The 23,066-nt window shown below is 42.0% G+C and overlaps 1 protein-coding gene across 3 annotated transcripts in view; it reads right to left on the bottom strand.

Annotated features, from left to right (window-relative positions):
* Nucleotides 1-20,758, bottom strand: part of LOC129860055 (glutamate--cysteine ligase catalytic subunit-like) — a 34,692-nt gene extending 13,934 nt beyond the window's left edge. The window contains exons 1-5 of one of the 3 annotated variants that reach the window (XM_055930405.1): nt 20,131-20,145; nt 18,400-18,542; nt 5,989-6,101; nt 2,979-3,161; nt 2,762-2,875 (exon numbers count right to left, since the gene is read on the bottom strand). In XM_055930405.1, the coding sequence (XP_055786380.1) occupies nt 2,762-2,875; nt 2,979-3,161; nt 5,989-6,092 (401 nt within the window). In that variant the 5' untranslated portion in view covers nt 6,093-6,101; nt 18,400-18,542; nt 20,131-20,145. Of the gene's footprint in view, nt 1-2,761; nt 2,876-2,978; nt 3,162-5,988; nt 6,102-18,399; nt 18,543-20,130 lie in introns of all 3 variants that reach the window. The other 2 variants (XM_055930402.1, XM_055930400.1) reach the window with 2 other exon arrangements.
* Between the last annotated feature and the right edge of the window lie 2,308 nt (nt 20,759-23,066).

Below are 23,066 nucleotides of genomic sequence, written 5' to 3'. Positions count from 1 at the left end.
CAATATATACACAAAAGTATGTGGACACCCCTTCAAATGAGTGGATTTGGCTATTTCAGCCACATGTATAACATCGAGCACAAAGCCATGCAATCTCCATAGACAAACATTGACAGTAGAATAGCCTTCCTGAATAGCTCAGTGACTTAACATGGCACCGTCACAGGATGCCACCTTTCCAACAAGTCAGTTCGTCAGATTTCTGCCTTGCTAGAGCTGCCCATGTCAAGTGTAAGTGCTGTTATTGTGAAGTGGAAACATCTAGGAGCAACAACATCTCAGCCAGACCTCAGTAATGCTCTTGTGGCTGAATAGAAGCAAGTCCCCGCAGCAATGTTCCAACATCTACTGGAAAGCCTTCCCAGAAGAGTGGAGGTTGCTGTGGCAGCAAAGGGGGAGCAGGTGTCCACATACTTTTGGTCATGTAGTGTATATGTGGAACAAAGGTAGGGCAATGCCTTATACTCAGCTGGCCCCTCCCCAGATTATGTGTTAAACGCTCTACAACAAAGCTTTCTTAGTGTCCAACATGCTTTCTCTGCCCTTAACCTTGTTCTGAACACCTGCAAAACATAGGGTCATGTGGTTTGGTAAGAAGAATGCTCTTCTCCCCACCAGTGTGCTTACTACCTCTGAGGGTTTAGAGCTTGAGGTAGTCACCTCATACAAGTACTTGGGAGTATGGCTAGATGGTACACTGTCCTTCTCTCAGCACACATCAAAGCTGTAGGCTAAGGTTAAATCTAGACTTGGTTTCCTCTATCGTAATCGTTCCTCTTTCAACCCAGCTGCCAAACCAACGTTGATTCAGATGACCATCCTACCCATGCTAGACTACAGAGATGTAATTTATAGCTCGTCATCTAGGGTGCTCTCGAGCAGCTAGATGTTCTTTGCAATTGGGGAATCAGATTTTCCACCAATGCTCCTTATAGGACACATCACTGCAATCTATACTCCTCTGTAAACTGGTCATCTCTGTATACACGTCTCAAGACCCACTGGTTGATGCCTATTTATAAAATCCTCTTAGGCCTCCCTCCCACTTATCTGAGATGCCTACTGCAGCCCGCATCTACCACATACAACACCTGATCTGCCAGTCACATTCTGCTAAGGATCCCCAAAGCGCAAACATATACATTTAAACTCAGTTTTTCACAATTCCTGACATTTAATCCAAGTATAAATTCCCTGTTTTAGGTCAGTTAGGATCACCACTTTATTTTAAGAATGTGAAATGTCAAAATAATAGTAGAGAGAATGATTTATTTCAGCTTTTATTTCTTTCATCACATTCCCAGTGGGTCAGACATTTACATACACTAAATTAGTATTTTGTAGCATTGCCTTCAAAAATTGTTTAACTTGGGTCAAACATTTCGGGTAGGCTTCCACAAGCTTCCCACAATAAGTTGGATGAATTCTTCCCCATTCCTCCTGACAGAGCTGGTGTAACGGAGTCAGGTTTGTAGGCCTCCTTGCTCTCACACGGTTTTTCAATTCTGCCCACAAATGTTCCATAGGATGGGGGTCAGGGCCTTGTGATGACCACTCCATTACCTTGACTTTGTTGTCCTTATGCCATTTTGCCACAACTTTGAAAGTATGGATGGGGTCATTGTCCATTTGGAAGACCCATTTGCGACCAAGCTTTAACTTCCTGACTGAGGTCTTGAGATGTTGCTTCAATATATCCACATCATTTTCCATCCTCATGATGCCATCTATTTTGTGAAGTGGACCAGTCCCTCCTGCAGCAAAGCACCCTCACAACATGATGCTGCCACCCCCGTGCTTCATGGTTGGGATGGTGTTCTTTGACTTGCAAGCCTCCCCCTTTTTCCTCCAAAAATAATGATGGTCATTATGGCCACACAGTTCTATTTTTGTTTCATCAGACCATAGAACATTACTCCAAAAAGTCCAATCTTTGTCCCCATGTGCAGTTGCATACCATAGTCTGGCTTTCTTATGGCGGTTTTGAAGCAGTGGCTTCTTCCTTGCTGAGCGGCCTTTCAGGTTATGTCGATATAGGACTCGTTTTAATGTGGATATAGATACTTTTGTACCTATTTCCTCCAGCATGTTCACAAGGTCCTTTGCTGTTGTTCTGGGATTGATTTTCACTTTTCGCACCAAAGTACATTCCTCTCTAGGAGACAGAACACGTCTCCTTCCTGAGTGGTATGACGGCTGCGTGGTCCCATGGTGTTTATACTTGCGTACTATTGTTTGTACAGATGAAAGTGGTACCTTCAGGCGTTTGGAAATTTCTCCCAAAGATGAACCAGACTTGTGGAGGTCTACAATTGTTTTTCTGAAGTCTTGGATGATTTATTTTGATTTTCCCATGATGTCAAGAAAAGAGGCACTGAGTTTGAAGGTCGGCCTTGAAATACATCCACAGGTACACCTCCAATTCACTAAAATGATGTCAATTAGCCTATCAGAAGCTTGTAAAACCATGACATAATTTTCTGGAATTTTCCAAGCTGTTGAAAGGCACAGTCAACTTAGTGTATGTAAACTTCTGTCCCGCTGGAATTGTGATAAAGTGAATTATAAGTGAAATAATCTGTTTGTAAACAATTGTTGGAAAAATTACTTGTGTCATGCACAAATTTGATGTCCTAACCGACATGCCAAAATTATAGTTTGTTTACAAGACATTTGTGGAGTGGTTGAAAAACAAGTTTATGACTCCAACCTAAGTGTATGTAAACTTCCGCCATACATACATATATACATTCAAGCCTACCTGAATCTTGGGTGTCCGTTTATGGCTTCATCTGGGAAAAACAGTGATTTGGACACTCCTTTTTCAACAGGTGTTGGGTTGTACTCTGGCTGTGTGAAGCCTGGACAACCTAACCTAAAACCATTGTTACAAGAATAACAATAATGTTAAGGTACTATAAATGAAATAAACAAAGTTTCAAATGGTTGAGTGAGTGACAGAATAGGTACTAAACTACCTTGGGAATGATGTGATGGTGGCAAGGGTTTCATTCTTATTCAGCACAGATGAGGCCTCTCGCCTCCTCTTTCCCATGTTGTCCTCCACTGTGTTGAACTCTGACATCGTCCCACCGTATGGCTGCCCCGGAGTCCCTTCGATCATGTAGCTGCCATACTCTGGCCTCCAAAGGGTAGGATGGCTCCAAAGAAAAACAAAGCATTATAAAATAAAACATGTAAAAGCCAACTTACGTTTTTAGAGGCCAATGAATAACGTTGTCTAACAAAACAAGGTCCTTGATCAGATAGAGTCCATTGTGTTATGCTGATCGTTCACATTAAAGTAAACATGTTTTTTTTTATCTAATGTGAGACACTATCTCAGCAGGGGGGAAAATGCTGTGTTTGTGTTTCAGGGCACGTGCTCTTCAGTATGTGCGACAGAGGCAGTAATGAGGAATGCTACAGCTCTAGCTACAATTCCGCACTGACACTGGTATTTCCCCTGGGTTAAGTAGGCTTCACAGATTTAGGACGTCATGGGCTATTAGCAAGAAGACCATTACTGTGGGGCTTGTACAAACACAAGTACATAAAATAGAGATAAAGGCTTTTTAACCTGCAGAAGGAATTTAACAGCCCACGGTGTAGCGGGCAGGGTGACTCAATAGTGTATTTGTAAGAGCATAGTTAAAAAAATAAAACTCATGCTGAAGTTGCATACTTGTAAAGTAGCCTTTGCATGAGCGAGCCATAAGGGAAGCTCCTTTATTTATTTTTTAAAGTTGCTAAAGAGGCTAACGGAACACTGTCTTATGCAGTGACAAATGTCTTCAGTACCTGCAATGTAAAAAAAGGTTTTACAACCAAATGTCTATTTTTATGTAAATGACATGTTATAGAAGGGTCAAGACACATTTTGTGATTTCACTTGTTTGAGAAACCTATCCTAACCAGTGATTCACTTCCTCATCGCGATGTACAAAGCTCTGAAAAAATATGAACAAACACTCCAAAAACACCCAAATACGTCCTTTTAGAAACCAAAATGCCCTCAGTAAAGTGATGCAGGTCTTTAGATGTTGTACACATGAAATTATGTCATTCCAAACTATATCCGCAACGTTATATTTCAATTTTGTGCGACTCGAGCAGTTTCCCCCTATCCAGCTGTTCCATTTGAGTCGCAACAAAATGTAATATAGCGTTGCTGATAAAGTTCAGAATGACAGTACGGGGAAACAAAATATATATGAAAATACAGTTGAAGTCGGAAGTTTACATACACCTTAGCCAAATACATTTAAAATCAGTTTCACGATTCCTGACATTTAATCCAAGTAAAATTGCCATGTCTTAGGTCTGTTAGCCTTACCACTTTATTTTAAGAATGTGAAATGCCAGAATAATAGTAGAGAGAATGATTTATTTCAGCTATTATTTATTTATTTTGTCCCATTCCTCCTGACAGAACTGGTGTAACTGTCTGGTTTGTAGGCCTCCTTGCACGCACACTCTTTTTCGGTTCTGCCCACAAGATTTCTATGGGATTGAGGTCAGGGCCTTGTGATGGCCACTCCAATACCTTGACTTTGTTGTCCTTATGCCATTTTGCCACAACTTTGGAAGTATGCTTGGGATCATTGTCCATTTGGAAGACCCATTTGCGACCAAGCTTTAACTTCCTGACTGATGTCTTGAGATGTTGCTTCAATATATCCACATAATTTTCCTTTCTCATGATGCCATCTATTTTGTGATGTCCACCAGTCCCTCCTGCAGCAAAGCACCCTCACAATATGATGCTGCCACCTCCGTGCTTCACGGTTGGGATGGTGTTCTTCAGCTTGCAAGCTTCCCCCTTTATCCTCCAAACATAACAATGGTCATTGTGGCCAAACAGTTCTATTTTTGTTTCATCAGACCAGAGGACATTTCTCCAAAAAGTACGATCTTTGTCCCCATGTGCAGTTACAAACCGTAGTCTGGCTTTTTTATGGCGGTTTTGGAGCAGTGGTTTCTTCCTTGCTGAGCGGACTTTCAGGTTATGTTGATATAGGACTCGTTTTACTGTGGATATAGATACTTGTGTACTTGTTTCCTCCAGCATCTTCACAGGGTCCTTTGCTGTAGATCTGGGATTGATTTTCACTTTTTGCACCACAGTAAGAACATCTCTAGGAGATGGAAAGCGTTTCCTTCCTGAGCGGTATGATGGCTGCGTGGTCCCATGGTGTTTATACTTGCGTACTATTGTTTGTACAGATGAATGTGGTACCTTCAGGCATTTGGAAATTGCTCCCAAGGATGAACCAGACTACAATTGTTTTTCTGAGGTCTTGGCTGATTTATTTTGATTTTCCTATGATGTCAAGAAAAGAGGCACTGAGTTTGAAGGTAGGCCTTAAAATACATCCACAGGTACACCTCCAATTGACTCAAATTATGTCAATTAGCCTATCAGAAGCTTCTAAAGCCATGACATCATTTTCTGGAATTTTCCAAACAGTTTAAAGGCACAGTCAACTTAGTGTATGTAAACTTCTGACCCACTGGAATTGTGATAGTGAATTATAAGTGAAATAATTTGTCTGTAAACAATTGTTGGAAAAATTACTTGTCATGCACAAAGTAGATGTCCTAACCGACTTGCCAAAACTGTAGCTTGTTAACAAGAAATTAGTGGAGTGGTTGAAAAACGAGTTAATGACTCAAACCTAAGTGTATGTAAACTTCAGACTTCAACTGTATATGCAATCACTACTGTAAGTCGCTCTGGATAAGAACATCTAATAAATTACTAAAGGTTTGAGCCCCCATACTGCACAACGAAGATGAGGAAGTGAATCGCTGGTTGGGGCAAGTTTCTCAAAAATAAGTTAGAACGCAAAAACTGTCTGTACCTTTAATAACATGGCATTTACATTAAAAAAAGCGATATGAGTGTAAATAAGAAAGATTCTACTTGAACATAAGGTATATACATGGCAGCCAGTCATTTTCTAAACAGATTTAAAGCCGACTTACTTGGGGTTTGTCTTTTCACCTTTGTCTTGAAGGGTTTCCAAAACCTCCCCACCATTGAGAACAAGACGAACCTTTTCATTTTTCTCATCCATTTCAATCAACATGTATTCCACCTAAAAAGGAAAAAAAAAAAAAACATTTTACATAACCAGTTTATATTTGAAGCCTGAAAAACTGTGTGCAAATGCAATGCATATCATGGTGAAATCCATTAGGCCTACAGCACATGTTGACATCACTGACAGAACCCATTGGCTAAAAACTGATTGAAAGTAGAATCAAAGCTCATGTTGATTAGTGTTAACATAATGTAGCCTGACGCTGCATTCATAACGAAGTGGGAAGGTGGGAATGACCAGTTGTGAAGTGAATAAATCCTAGAATCTTTCCACCTCAAAAAATAGAAGAGGACACCCACCATATCAGATAGATAGAAAAGATTTCATAACTATCTAATCAGTGTAGGCTGCAAGTAGACTACAGAGATTTGGCTAAATGAATTGAGCTGTGAGTTGGAGAGGTTGATCTTTAGTCTCTCTTTCGTCACGTGTCCTGTCCTGTCTGTGTGTGTGGCTGTGGTTTTACCTCCGTTCTCAAAATGTGTGAAGCCTACTCTCGTCAGTGTTAACTGAAGGAGATGGGAGCGGGAGATACACATGACCAAAAATATATGGACACCTGTTCGTTGAACAAAATAATGGGCATTAATATGGAGTTGGTCCCCCCTTGCTCCTATAACTGCCTCCACTCTTCTGGGAAGGCTTTCCATTGTTGGAACATTGCTGAGGGGACTTGCTTGCATTCAGCCACAAGAGCATTAGTGAGTAGGGCACTGATGTTGGGCGCTTAGGCCTGGCTCGCAGTCGGCATTCCAATTCATCCCAAAGGTGTTCGATGGGGTTGAGCTCAGGGATCTGTGCCGGCCAGTCAAGTTCTTTCACACCTATCTCGACAAATCATTTCTGTACGAACGTCGCTTTGCGCACGGGGGCATTGTCCTACTGAAACAGGAAAGGGCCTTCCAAACTGTTTCCGCAAAGATGGAAGCACAGAATCGTCAGTGCTAAGGGCCTAGCCCGAACCATTAAAAACAGCTCCCAACCATTATTCCTACTCCAAACATTACAGTTGGCACTATGCATTGGTTCTCCTGGCATCCGGTAGGGTTCTCCTGGCATCCGCCAAACCCAGATTTGTCCGTAGGACTGCCAGATGGTGAAGTGTGATTTATCACTCCAGAGAACGCGTTTCCACTGCTCCAGAGTCCAATGGCGGCGGGCTTTACACCATTCCAGCCGACGCTTGGCATTGCGCATGGTGATCTTAGGTTTGTGTGCGGCTGATCAGCCATGGAAACCCATTTCATGAAGCTCCCAACGAACAGTTATTGTGCTGCCGTTGCTTCCAGAGGCAGTTTGGAACTCGGTAGTAAGTGTTGTAACCGAGGACAGATGATTTTTACGCACTACATGCTTCAGCGGTCCTGTTCTGTGAGCTTGTGTGGCATAACACTTCGCGGCTGAGCTGTTATTGCTCGTAGACATTTCTAATTCACAATAACAGCACTTACAGTTGACCAGGGCAGCTCCAGCAGGGCAGAAATTTGATGAACTGACTTGTTGGAAAGGTAGCATCCTATGACCGTGCCACATTGAAAGTCACTGAGCTTTTCAGTAAGGCCATTCTACTGCCAATGTTTGTCTATGGAGATTGCATGGCGGTGTGCTCGATTTTATACAGTTGTCAGAGCAACGGGTGAGGCTGTAATAGCCGAATCCACTAATTTGAAGAGGTGTCCACATACCTTTGTATATAAATTAAATCAAATTTTATTGGTCACATGCACATGGTTAGCAGATGATAATGCGAGTGTAGTGAAATGATTGTGCTTCTAGTTCCGACAATGCAGTAATATCTAACAAGTTAACAATTCATCAACAACTACCTAATACACACAAATCTAAAGGGAGGAAAAAGGATATGTACATATACATATAAGGATGAGTGGCATAGGCATCGTGCAATAGATGGTGTAAGGTACAGTATATACATACAGTTGAACTCGGAAGTTTACATACACCTTAATCAAATACATTAACTCAGTTTCACAATTCCTGACATTTAATCAAAGAAAAAAATTCAATGTCTTAGGTCAGTTCGGATCACCACTATTTTAAGAATGTGTAATGTCAGAATAATAGTAGAGAGAATTATTTATTTCAGCTTTTATTTCTTTCATCACATTCCCATTGGGTCAGAAGTTTACATACACTCAATTAGAATTTGGTAGCATTGCCTTTAAATTGTTTAACTTGGGTCAAACATTTCGGGTAGCTTTCCACAAGTTTCCCGCAATAAGTTGGATGAATTCTTCCCCATTCCTCCTGACAGAGCTGGTGTAACGGAGTCAGGTTTGTAGGCCTCCTTGCTCACACGCTTTTTCAATTCTGCCCACAAATGTTCCATAGGATGGATGTCAGGGCCTTGTGATGACCACTCCATTACCTTGACTTTGTTGTGCTTAATATCAGTTTATGTCTTTTATATTACTGAACCTCAAGCCCACAGAGGCTTTCAACATCAATAAAAGCCAAGGGCATAAAATTAACACAAATCAAAGTTTGTCACGTGCGCCAAATACAAAAGGTGTAGACCTTACAGTGAAATGCTTACTTACAGGCTCTAACCAAAAGTACGGAGAAAAAAAGTGTGTGTGTGTGTGTGTGTGTGTGTGTAGGTAAGTAAAGAAATAAAACAGTAAAAAGACATTTGAAAATAAGAGTAGCAAGGCAATATACAGACTCCGGTTAGTCAGGCTTATTGAGGTAGTATGTACATGTGGGTATGGTTAAAGTGACTATGCATATATGATGAACAGAGAGTAGCAATAGCGTAAAAAGAGGGGTAGGCGGGTGGTGGGACAATGCAGATAGCCCGGTTAGCCAATGTGCGGGAGCACTGGTTGGTCGGGCCAATTGAGGTAGTATGTACATGAATGTATAGTTAGTGACTATGCATATAAGATAAACAGAGAGTAGCAGCAGCGTAAAAGAGGGGTTGGGAGGGGCACAATGCAAATAGTCTGGGTAACCATTTGGTTACCTGTTCAGGAGTCTTATGGCTTGGGGGTAAAAACTGTTGAGAAGCCTTTTTGTCCTAGACTTGGCACTCTGGTACCGCTTGCCATGTGGTAGTAGAGAGTACAGTCTATGACTGGGGTGGCTGGGGTCTTCGACAATTTTCAGGGCCTTCCTCTGACACCACCTGGTGTAGAGGTCCTGGATGGCAGGCAGCGTTGCCCTAGTGATGTACTGGGCCGTACGCACTACCCTCTATAGTGCCCTGCAGTCGGAGGCTGAGCAACTGCCGTACCAGGCAGTGATGCAACCAGTCAGGATGCTCTCAATTTTGCAGCTGTAGAACCTTTTGAGGATCTCAGGACCCATGCCAATTTTTTCCCCCTCCTTTTCCTGTATTCCACAATCATCTCCTTAGTCTTGGTTACGTTGAGGGATAGGTTGTTATTCTGGCACCACCCGGCCAGGTCTCTGGCCTCCTCCCTATAGGCTGTCTCGTCATTGTTGGTGATCAGGCCCTACCACTGTTGTGTCGTCAGCAAACTTAATGACGGTGTTGGAGTCGTGCCTGGCCATGCAGTCGTGGGTGAACAGGGGGTACAGGAGGGGACTCAGCACGCACCCCTGGCGAGCTCTAGTGTTGAGGATCAACGTGGCAGATATGTTGCTACCTACCCTCACCACCTGGGGACGGCCCGTCAGGAAGTCCAGGATCCAGTTGCAGAGGGAGGTGTTTAGTCCCAGGTTCCTTAGCTTAGTGATGAGCTTTGAGGGTACTATGGTGTTGAACGCTGCGCTGTAGTCAATGAATAGCATTCTCACATAGGTGTTCTTTTTGTCCAGCTGGGAAAGGGCAGTGTGGAGTATAATAGAGATTGCATCATCTGTTTGGGCGGTATGCAAATTGGAGTGGGTCTAGGGTTTCTGTGATAATAGTGTTGATGTGAGCCATCACCAGGCTTTCAAAGCACTTCATGGCTACGGACGTGAGTGCCACGGGTCTGTAGTCATTTAGGCAGGTTGCCTTTGTGCTCTTGGGCACAGGGACTATGGTGGTCTGCTTGAAGCATTTTGGTATTACAGACTCAATAATGGACATGTTGAAAATGTCAGTGAAGACACCTGCCAGTTGGTCAGCACATGCCCGGAGCACACGTCCTGGTAATCCATCTGGCCCCGCAGCCTTGTGAATGTTGACCTGTTTAAAAGGTCTTACTCACGTCGGCTACGGAGAGCGTGATCACGCAGTCATCCGGAACAGCTGATGCTCTCATGCATGCCTCAGTGTTGCTTGCCTTGAAGCGAGCATAGAATTGATTTAGCTCGTCTAGTAGGCTCATGTCACTGGGCAGCTCACGGCTGTGCTTCCCTTTGTAGTCTGTAATAGTTTGCAAGCCCTGCCACATCCGACGAGCATCGGAGCCAGTGTAGTATGATTCAATCTTAGCCCTGTATTGCCGCTTTGCCTGTTTGATGGTTCGTCGCAGAGCATAGCGGGATTTCTTGTAAGCTTCCGGGTTAGAGTCCCACACCTTGAAAGCGGCAGCTCTACCCTTTAGCTCAGTGCGAATGTTGCCTGTAATCGATGGCTTCTGGTTGGGATATGTACGTACAGTCACTGTGGGGACGACGTCCTCAATGTACTTATTGATAAAGCCAGTGACTGATGTGGTGTATTCCTCAATGTCATCGGAAGAATCCCGGAACATGTTCCAGTCTGTGATAGCAAAACAGTCCTGTAGTTTAGCATCTGCTTCATCTGACCATTTTTTTATAGACCGAGGCACTGGTGCTTCCTTCTTTAATTTTTGCTTGTAAGCAGGAATCAGGAGGATAGAATTGTGGTCGGATTTACCAAATGGAGGGCGAGGGAGAGCTTTGTACGCGTCTCTGTGTGGAGTACAGGTGATCTAGATTTTTTTCCCCTCTGGTTGCACATTTAACATGTTGATGGAAATTTGGTAGAACTGATTTAAGTTTCCCTGCATTAAAGTCTCCGGCCACTAGGAGCGCCGCCTCGGTGAGTGGTTTCCTGTTTCCTTATTTCCTTATACAGCTGACTGAGTGCAGTCTTAGTTCCCGGCATCTGTCTGTGGTGGTAAATAAACAGCCACGAAAGGTAGAGCTGAGAACTCTCTAGGCAAGTAGTGCGGCCTGCAATTTATCATAATATACTCTACTTCAGGCAAGCAAAATCTAGAGACTTCCTTAAATTTCATGCACCAGCTGTTGTTTACAAATATGCACAGACCGCCCCCCTCGTCTTACCGGAGTGTGCTGTTCTATCCTGCCGGTGCAACATGTATCCCGCTAGCTGAATATCCATGTCTTCATTCAGCCACGATTCTGTGAAAAACATAGGATATTACAGTTTTGATGTCCCGTTGGTAGGATATTCGTGATCGTACCTCGTCTAGTTTATTGTCCAATGATTGCACGTTGGCGAGTAATATTGACGGTAAAGGCAGCTTTCCTAGTTGCCTTCTGCGGGTCCGGACGAGGCATCCGGCTCTTCTTCATCTGCGTCGCTTCCTTTTGCGAATAATTGGGATGTCTGCCCTGTGGGGTGTTTGGAGAATATTGTGAGTACTGCTTGCTGCTGTTGTTGAAAAAATCTGTCTAATCCGAGGTGAGGGATCGCTGTCCTGATATCTAGAAGCTCTTTTTTGCCATAAGATACAGCTGCAGAAACATTATGTACAAAATAATTTACAAATATCGCGAAAAAACCTCACATAATAGCACAATTGTTTATGAGACCGTAAAACGGCAGCCATCTCCTCCGGCGCCAAATGCGGGTCGATTTCAGTATTGGCTGGTAAGAATATATATTTAACCAGCCTTGTCAATTTGCAGGGCTCTACAGTGCAAGTATTACATTTGTGAATAATAAATAGTCAAAAGTAAAATATGAGCAGGTGCGAGTTAGCGTTTGAAAACAGCTACTGCAGCATTCTTCTAAGTATTTCTTCTGTTTTGTTTCATAGCTGCTAATCAAACAAAGAAATGTGAATCATTTTCCCCAACTGGTGAAGTAACACTGCCTGGCAGGGGACCTGTGCGCACTGAGTAAAGTGCTGATAGATTCATTTTTGGATGCGTTGCACACAGGCATAAAAATTGGCCTCATGTACTCGAAAGCTTTTCTTGGCAATTTACAATATTTTGTTCAGAAGCTAGGTTGTGTTTCAACGTTACTTTGAGTCTGTTACTTCAACAGATAACGAAGAGACGTCCTACTCACTCAGATCCCAAATCTCACAGACACATGACGGACTTAAGGGGCCCCATTCCCACGGTAACCTGCACTTAAAGGGGCAGCTGAACATTTTGTCTCTGATATTTTGGTTAAAACTAGATTTTTTATTTAACTAGGCAAGTCAGTTAAGAACAAATTCTTATATACAATGTCGGCCTACCAAAAGGCAAAAAGCCTCTTGTGATGGGACTGGGATTAAAAACACTCCGGTCACAGACCCAAAGCTCCGGTCACAAAAAATGTAATGAAAATGAGCAATATACCACATTACTTCTTACTAATATATTTATTGTTTTAGAAACATTACAAAGCATGGTCATCTGTAAAATATACCAGTACCAGTCAAATGTTGAGACAACTTCTCATTCAAGGGTTTTTCCTTTATTTTACTACACTGCTCAAAAAAATAAAGGGAACACTTAAACAACACAATGTAACTCCAAGTCAATCACACTTCTGTGAAATCAAACTGTCCACTTAGGAAGCAACACTGATTGACAATAAATTTCACATGCTGTTGTGCAAATGGAATAGACAAAAGGTGGAAATTATAGGCAATTAGCAAGACACCCCCAAAAAAGGAGTGATTCTGCAGGTGGTGACCACATACCACTTCTCAATTCCTATGCTTCCTGGCTGATGTTTTGGTCACTTTTGAATGCTGGCGGAGCTCTCACTCTAGTGGTAGCATGAGACGGAGTCTACAACCCACACAAGTGGCTCAGGTAGTGCAGTTCATCCAGGATGGCACATCAATGCGAGCTGTGGCAAAAAGGTTTGCTGTGTCTGTCAGCGTAGTGTCCAGAGCATGGAGGCGCTACCAGGAGACAGGCCAGTACATCAGGAGACGTGGAGGAGGCCGTAGGAGGGCAACAACCCAGCAGCAGGACCGCTACCTCCGCCTTTGTGCAAGGAGGTGCACTGCCAGCGCCCTGCAAAATGACCTCCAGCAGGCCACTATTAGCCATTTGCCATTTGCAATCAATCTGTAGCATAATGCTAACATTAGCTAGCTCATCCTGTTGCTAGCTATTTAGAAGCTAACCCTGACCAACATCTTTACAAAGCTGAAGGAACTATAAGCTGTAGTGCGGGCTACTACCGCATTGACATTATAGTGGCTAGCCATTATAGTGGCAGTCATCCGCATGGTGCGTCTCACAGGCAACCGTTGACAAGCTTGTCATTAATTTGATCTGTGAGGGCCAACAGCCATTCTCTGTGGTCGAACAACCAGCTTTAAAAGACTTGGTAACCACACTGCATCCACAATGCAAAGTCATCTTGAAAGAGATCATGATACCTCACATCTCAAAATAGAGCTACTTAATGTTAAATCCCTCACTTCAAAGGCAGTTATAGTCAATGAACTAATCATAATCTTGATGTGATTAGCCTGACAAACATGGCTTAAGCCTGATGAATTTACTGTGTAAATGAGGCCTCAGCTCCTGGTTACACTAGTGACCATATCCCCCGTGCATCCCGCAAAGGCGGAGGTGTTGCGAACATTTACAATAGCAAATTTCAATTTACAAAAAATCTTATTTTGAGCTTCTAGTCATGAAATCTATGCAGCCTACTCAATCACATTTTATAGCTACTGTTTACAGTTTCCTCACTGAGTTCCTATCGGACCTTGTAGTCATAGCAAGTAATATTCACATTTTTGGTGATTTTAATATTCACATGGAAACGTCCAGAGACCCACTCCAAAAGACTTTCGGAGCCATCATCGACTCAGTGGGTTTTGTCCAACATGTCTCTGGACCTACTCACTGTAACAGTCATACTCTGGACCTAGTTTTGTCCCATGGAATGAATGTTGTGGATCTTAATGTTTTTCCTCATAATCCTGGACTATAGTACCACCATTTTATTACGTTTGCAATCGCAACAAATAATCTGCTCAGACCCCAACCAAGGAGCATCAAAGACGTGCTATAAATTCTGAGACAACCCAAAGATTCCTTGATGCCCTTCCAGACTCCCTCTGCCTACCCAAGGACGTCAGAGGACAAAAGTCAGTTAACCACCTAACTGAGGAACTCAACTTAACCCCGCGCAATACCCTAGATGCAGTTGCACCCCAAAAAACAAAAGAATGTGTCATAAGAAACAAGATCCCTGGTATACAGAAAATACCCGAGCTCTGAAGCAAGCTTCCAGAAAATTGGATTAGAAATGGCACCACACCAAACTGGAAGTCCTACGACTAGCTTGGAAAGACAGTAATGTGCAGTATCGAAGAGCCCTCACTGTTGCTCGATCATCCCATTTTTCCAACTTAATTGAGGAAAATAAGAACAATCCAAAATTTATTTTTGATACTGTCGCAAAGCTAACTAAAAAGCAGCATTCCCCAAGAGAGGATGGCTTTCACTTCAGCAGTAATAAATTCAAGAACTTCTTTGAGGAAAAGTTCATGATCGTTAGAAAGCAAATTACGGACTCCTCTTTAAATCTGCGTATTCCTCCAAAGCTCAGTTGTCCTGAGTCTGCCAGGACCTAGGATCAAGGGCGACACTCAAGTGTTTTAGTACTATATCTTTTGACACAATGATGAAAATAATCATGGCCTCTAAACCTTCAAGCTGCATACTGACCCTATTCCAAATAAACTACTGAAAGAGCTGCTTCCTCTGCTTGGCCCTCCTATGTTGAACATAATAAACGGCTCTCTATCCACCGGATGTGTACCAAACTCACTAAAAGTGGCAGTAATAAAGCCTCTATTGAAAAAGCCAAACCTTGAAACAGAAAATATTTTTAAAAAGCTATCGGCCTATATCGAATCTTCCATTCCTTTCAACATATTTTTGAAAAAGCTGTTGCGCAGCTACACACAGCCATCCTGAAGACAAACAATGTATACGAAATGCTTCAGTCTGGTTTTAGACCATCAAAGCACTGAGACTGCAATTGTGATGGTGGTAAATTACCTTTTAATGGCCTCAGACCGAGGCTCTGCATCTGTCCTTGTGCTCCTAGACCTTAGTGCTGCTTTTGATACCATCGATCACCACATTCATTTGGAGACATTGGAAACCCAAAATGGTCAACATGGATCAGTTCTGTCCTGGTTTAGAGCTTATCTGTCGGTAAGATATCAGTTTGTCTCTGTGAATGGTTTGTCCTCTGACAAATCAACTGTACATTTCGGTGTTCTTCAAGGTTCCGTTTTAGGACCACTATTGTTTTCACTATATATTTTACCTCTTGGGGATGTCATTCGAAAACATAATGTTAATTTCACTGCTATGCGGATGACACACAGCTGTACATTTCAATGAAACATGGTGAAGCCCCAAAATTGCCCTCGCTAGAAGCCTGTGTTTCCGACATAAGGAAGTGGATGGCTGCAAACGTTCTACTTTTAAACTCGTACAAAACAGAGATGCTTGTTCTAGGTCCCAAGAAACAAAGATCTTATGTTGAATCTGACAATTAAACTTGATGGTTGTACAGTCATTTAAAATAAAACTGAAGGACCTCGGCGTTACTCTGGACCCTGATCTCTCTTTTGACGAACATTTCAAGACTGTTTCAAGAACAGCTTTTTTCCATCTACGTAACATTGCAAAAATCTGAAACCTTCTGTCCAAAAATGCAGAAAAATTAATCCATGCTTTTGTTACTTCTAGGTTAGACTACTGCAATGCTCTACTTTCCGGCTACCTGGATAAAGCACTAAATAAACTTCAGTTAGTGCTAAATACGGCTGCTAGAATCCTGACTAGAACCAAAAAATTTGATCATATTACTCCAGTGCTAGCCTCCCTACACTGGCTTCCTGTTAAGGCAAGGGCTGATTTCAAGGTTTTACTGCTAACCTACAAAGCATTACATGGGCTTGCTCCTACCCATCTTTCCGATTTGGTCCTGCCGTACATACCTACACGTACGCTACGGTCACAAGACGCAGGCCTCCTAATTGTCCCTAGAATTTCTAAGCAGACAGCTGGAGGCAGGGCTTTCTCCTATAGAGCTCCATTAGATGGAATGGTCTGCCTACCCATGAGAGACGCAGACTTGGTCTCAACCTTTAAGTCTTTATTGAAGATTCATCTCTTCAGTGGGTCATATGATTGAGTGTAGTCTGGCCCAGGAGTGTGAAGGTGAACGGAAAGGCTCTGGCGCAACGAACCGCCCTTGCTGTCTCTGCCTGGCCGGTTCCCCTCTCTCCAGTGGGATTCTCTGCCTTTAACCCTATTACAGGGGCTGAGTCACTGGCTTACTGGTGCTTTTCCATGCCGTCCCTAGGAGGGGTGCATCACTTGAATGGGTTGAGTCGCTGACGTGATTTTCCTGTCTGGGTTGGTGCTCCCCCTTGGGTTGTGCCGTGGCAGAGATCTTTGTGGGCTATACTCGGCATTGACTCAGGATGGTAAGTTGGTGGTTGAAGGTATCCCTCTGGTGGTTTGGGGGCTGTGCTTTGGCAAAGTGGGTGGTGTTCTATCCTGCCTGTTTGGCCTTGTCCGGGGGTATCATCGGATGGGGCCACAGTGTCTCCTGACCCATCCTGTCTCAGTCTCCAGTAGTTTGTGTCGGGGGGCTAGGGTCAGTCTGTTATATCTGGAGTACTTCTCCTGTCTTATCCGGTGTCCTGTGTGAATTTAAGTATGCTCTCTCTAATTCTCTCTCGGAGGACCTGAGCCCTAGGACCATGCCTCAGGACTACCTGGTATGATGACTCATTGCTGGCCCCAGTCCATCTGGCCGTGCTGCTGCTCCAGTTTCAACTGTTCTGCCTGCAGCTATGAAACCCTGACCTGTTCACTGGACGTGCTACCTGTCCCAGACCTGCTGTTTTCAACTCTCTAGACGGCAGGAGTGGTAGAGATACTCTTAAATGATCGGCTATGAAAAGCCAACTGACATTTACTCCTGAGGTGCTGACTTGTTGCACCCTCGACAACTACCGTGATTATTATTATTTGACCATGCTGGTCATTTATGAACATTTGAACATCTTGGCCATGTTCTGTTATAATCTCCACCCGGCACAGCCAGAAGAGGACTGGCCACCCCTCATAGCCTGGTTCCTCTCTAAGTTTCGGCCTTTCTAGGGAGTTTTTCCTAGCCACCTTGCTTCTACACCTGCATTGCTTGCTGTTTGGGGTTTTAGGCTGGGTTTCTGTACAGCACTTTGAGATATCAGCTGATGTAAGAAGGGCTATATAAATACATTTGATTTGATCTCCAGACCTACTGTTCGTTCAAGAATACATGAAGCTGCCAATCACATGAAGAACACAGTTATGGCACACCTTGGCAGGGTAAATTATGTTGCCACCATCACCGATTGTTGGACAGCTCATCAAAGGAATTACATCGTGGTCACATGTCACTGGACAGATGAAGAAACTCTGGTGAGACGTTCTGCTGCACTCACTTGCAAGAGATTGAGAGGTTCCCAAACATTTGATGTGCTTGCAGGTGCCCTCGATGACATCCATTGTGCATACAGAATCAGGGGGAAAGTGGTAAGAACCACAACCGACAGTGGATCCAACTTCATCAAAGCATTCAATGTTCTTGGTGAGCAGAGCCAGGCAGTAGAGTCCGCAGATCGAGACTCAGATGCTGAAGAGCCAGCACAGCAGGTTGCATTCCAAGACCCATATTCCATCCTGAAAAATGACAGTGGCCTAGAATATAAACTCCCTCAGCATCAATTGTGTGCATGTCACCTGCTGAACCTCATTGCAACAGATTCTGCGTTGGCAGAAACAAATAGTGATAGCTACAAAAGGTTGTCCAGGACGTCTTTGCCAAATGCCAAGCCATGTGGAATAAAATGGGGCGTTCAACCTTAGCTGCTGAAGTTGTAGAGAATGAGTGCAAACTGCAGTTCATCCGTCCAAATCAAACACATTGGTACTCAACTTACCTGGCTGTGGAGAGGATCACACGTATCATACAAGTGAAGGGGGAGGATGCCATAAGAAATTAGTGTGAAGAATTAAAAGTGAAAATGTGAGTAGCAATTATTTGAATCCAAGTTATGTTTTCCTATTACACTAATATGTATTGTCCATGAAATTTTAGAATTCTAAGAGGTACTACATTTACCTTAATCCTTCAGGCTGAGCCTGGCAGAAATGTCCTTCTTGAATGAGTACTGCAAAGTGATGAAGCCTTTGGTCTCAGCTTTGAACATTCTACAGTCGGAGATCAACACGCAGATGTGGTGGCTGCTGCCAGTGATCTTCTTACTAAAAACAAAACTTCAAAGACTGGAAGCATCTTGCCAAATGTGCCTACCACTTATCAGAGCCATTCAGAACGGTCTCCAAAAGCACTTTGGAGAAATGATGAGAGGAGCCACAGCTTATTGCTGCTGCAATCCTTCTGCCAAAGTTCAAGACGTCTTGGACTGACAAAGCTGATGTCATCACAGCCGGTATGATTTCTTTACTCCAAAAGGTTTTAACCTCATTGTCCATATGATTATATCTTTTAGTCTGAGTCTCTTCTTAAATAGTTTTTTTTGTTATGTTTTCTATTTTCCATTATTTAAGTTGCTGGACAATAACCTTTTCATATAACTATGTTTGGGTACAGCCAGACATGGACTCACCTCATTAGAGAATTTGTTAGGTCTGAATGTATTTGAACAACTCAAATCAATCTCAGTATCTGAGAATAACAAGTGCGGAAGTCTGTGTTAGAGCTATTGCAATGCCAATACTATGATTGTGTTGCCAGCCACATAAAACAGAGTTTGCTGAAACACTGAATATGTGAATGTTGTGTTGTTTCCAATGTACAGGTTTGGCGTACCTGAAGAATCATCTTGACACAATCACACAGGACGAGACTGCTCATCTAAGGCAGCATTCATCTGATGAAGAAGATTTCTTTATCACTGACAACCAAACGGTCAGAAGGTACAGGGGAGGTGGATGGATATCTTGCTAGTCCATCGGACTAAATGGATTTACTTCATTTGTTTCCGTACATAAATAAGTTGTGAGCGTCTTTTGTGAGCGTCTGTGAGCGTCTTTTTAGCTGTGCTGGACTACGCTTCACTGCAAAGCGAGCTAGGATAGATTCAATTAACTTAGAAAATCAGCTCCCACTGAAACTGAACAGCAAATTCAAAGACAACTGAAGTGAGTTAAGTGTTCAATAGGCAGTTCCACAAAAAATATGCCTTTTGAACATTTGTATATGTTAAGTTGAAGATAAAAGATTAAAATCAGCTGTGCTGAATCTTATCTTGTTGGTTATTTTCTGGTGTTTTATGGAACATTTAGCCTGTCCAACATTACATGTAAACAATATTACATATACAGTAATATATTGAAAAGTTTTTGTAAAAGTTATTGTAAAAGGAGAATAAAAATAACCATCAAAATAGCAAATTATTTTAGAACTTGATAACTTTTACTCCGAGTACTTTTTAAAAATGTGCTACGTTTGACTTTTAGTTGAGTATTTTTTTTTTTTACACCAGTACTTTTACTTGATTACAATTTAAATAAATTAACAGTACTACTGCTTGAGTAGGATTTTACAGTACTCTTTCCACCCCTGTCCATTTGTGTGATTACTGGAAACATGTTTATGATTATCATTTGTATGAACTACTGTACTGATGCCCAGATGTGACTGATATCAACACTAGTTACATTGTTGCTGTAAATCGGTTACAAGTTTCATCATCACAATCAAGTTGGCACGTTGTCAACATAGTTGCAACTTCACTGGTGATAGCGCACACTCACTGACTGACATTACTGAGATCACATGTAATGCAAAAAATACGTTTATGTAAAAGTTCAGCCATGGCAGCCTTACCTCATCACCCCATAACAATACATCCTTCTGTCGTTCTTTCACCTTGTTATAGATGTTGAGAAACTGAACGATGCCATGCTTCCTGACATGGTCTGCATACTTTTTGGTTTCTTCCCAGTTGAGCGGTGACCCTTGTGACAGCAAGCCCATAGCACAAGCGTTCGGCACAAACAGCGAGACTAGCGCGTACTATTTTGTTTAGCTACCGTTAGCTATTAATTTTGCTCGTTAGCTAACGTTATTAAGCTAAGTTCAGCGATGTAGCTAGCTAGTTACTTTCAACAAAACAAAACTCGAGCAAAATGAACACTGATGTAGTTATTTAAATTGTAACGCTGATACTTATTAGGTAGCTAGACAAAAAGGGGGAGGCCTTCACATATCTCTTGCTATCTCGAAAGCTAATACAATGTCCCACGCGCGGAATAGAAATGCCAAGGTTGTTACCCCATGCAATACCTATTTAATTCAGAATAGAATTTACACTTAAATATATTTCCCCGTGAATGAATCACTTCCTTATAACGTTAGTGAGAAACGGCCAATTCAATCCGCTAGCCAAGCATCCACTGTTTGAGTGTGCAAAATGTCCTAGTTCACAGACTTAACGTTGACTGAACACACGTGACCGTGTGGCGCGCGTCATGTTATGACTCAGCAATCTTTCCCTCCTCCCTCAAAACCTTCAATGAACATTATTCTCAATTTGGCATGCCAAAACCAGTCTACTAAGTATGTGTACAAAAAATATATATATCTTTTTTCAAGATTATTATTATTATATGTGTATTTTTTTCCCATTGTATTGTAAAATAATGAATAAATAATCTTACAAAAAAACAATATATTTTTGTACACACACTTTAATAGACTGGTTTTGGTAGATCAACTATAAAATAATGTTAATTTAAGGTTTTGAGGGAGGAGGCTAAGATTGCTGAATCATAACATGACACACCCCCACACAGCCACTTGTTCAGTCACAACATCCCCACCCCAGACGCAGCTGCTCACACCCCAGCTCCAGCACCCACATCACTCTCTGCCACATGGCCTCAAACTGGACCATTTTGTTTCTCTCCTTCACCCACACACTTTCAACATTTAGATAATAAGCATTTTACCTTTCCATTGTGTTAACGATGGAGGGCTGGTTGATTTCCAGTTTTTAAGTCTGTGTTGACGAGTAAAGTATCTTCCAACCCATTGTGTGTCTCACTACACCTTCATATGCCATATCTTTAAATATGCAGACAGACAGATTAAAAGTAAATTTACATTGTAATACTTCCAACAGCCAACTTTCTAACTCTGCCCATAATTTTGGGACTTTATAGCGTTCCCAGAAGCCATGGACTATTGAGTCATTGTTAGTTTTACACTAAAGACATAACTCTGCTATTATGCTCTAGAATTTGTGAATTTTGTCTCTTGTGTAATACATTCTATACATTAATTTATACTGGATTAAGGCACGCATTTTCGTTAACTGTAATTTAGTTAGTTACGTTCCAACATCCCCTCCATCTTGTGCCAATATCAGTTTTTTAAAGTCTTGGTTCCAATAGTTTATGCTTTTTCTAAGGGAATGTCATTTGGATCGGTCTCTCCAAGGTTTTGTATATCTTAGCAATCATATAAATTTAATTTTATGACACAAACAGGATTCCCTCAAGATTGTTCTGATGTCCAAAGATTTCAAATCGAAATTTCTTCATACAAAACTTTTAAGTTGCATGTATTTGAAAATATCTACATTGGTCAGTCCAACATTGCTTTTTAATTCTGTCATGGAAATACACGTATTTCCTATTACCAAGTCATTTACGGTTTATATGACATTAGTTCTCCATGTGGACCAATTTATGGGTGAATTCGGAATAACTATGAAAGGATTGTTCCATACAGTTGTGTTTTTAGGGAGTGATATTGGTTCTTGTAAAATACGTTTAATTTTCTTCCATATTGTTATCGTGTTCTTAACTATGATGTTGTTAATGTTCTTAGCTTAATCCTTTGAAAATAGACATGTGAAAAGATTCTGGGGATGACCATGTGTATCTTCAATATGTACCCATCGTTCCTCTTTAGTGCATTTTACTATACACTGTTACAGTGTCGATTTTAGCATGTAAATCTTGGTGGGGCTAAAAAAACGTGTTTTTTTTAGATGCATGCCAACAAAGCCACTACACTACACAACAAAACCCTAAACAATACATTAACTGCACTATACCAGTGACAAACGATGCTCACAAACTGTTACGTCCTACATAAAGCTGTCCCAACAGCAGTTTTCTTTTCAGCACCATGGAGTGAATCCTTACCACCACTACACCTGGCTATCAGGAGCTTTGTCTGGCAGCAAAACAGTTCATTCAGCCTCATTTACTGCCTTTAAAAAAACATAGCTGATATGGCTGACTTGCTTAAACAAACGTGGTTTCTACTGACAATTGAGATGTACAAACTATGGCATAAGGGAACGATGAGCGGATAAGAGGCAATCCGTAATTTAGTTTAAGACATTCATGAGCGAGCAAAGATGGACGTAGTCAATATAACTATTTGTTAAGAACTTTTGAAATGTACAGCGACAGAATTCAGAACATGGGCCGTTCTTATAGTATTCTCTCTGTACACCAAATCAGAACCATGTGTCATGGCTGGCTAGGTGTGTAGATAGGAATCAGGTGCAGAGAGCAGAGAGGTCCAGGGAAAAGATGCACTTTAACTTCTCTAGGATAGGGGGCAGCATTTTCACTTTTGGATAAATAGCGTGCCCAATTTCAACTTCCTTCTACTCATCCCCAGAATATAAGATATGCATATTATTAGTAGATTTAGATAGAACACACTCTGAAGTTTCTAAAACTGTTTGAATCATGTCTGTGAGTATCACAGAACTTATGTAGCAGGCAAAACCCCGAGGACTA

Source organism: Salvelinus fontinalis, chromosome 1, assembly GCF_029448725.1.
Source record: "Salvelinus fontinalis isolate EN_2023a chromosome 1, ASM2944872v1, whole genome shotgun sequence".
In the NCBI taxonomy this organism is placed as follows: Eukaryota; Metazoa; Chordata; class Actinopteri; order Salmoniformes; family Salmonidae; genus Salvelinus; species Salvelinus fontinalis.
Note: the sequence above shows the minus strand (reverse complement) of the source record. Positions and strands in the feature narration are given on the sequence as shown.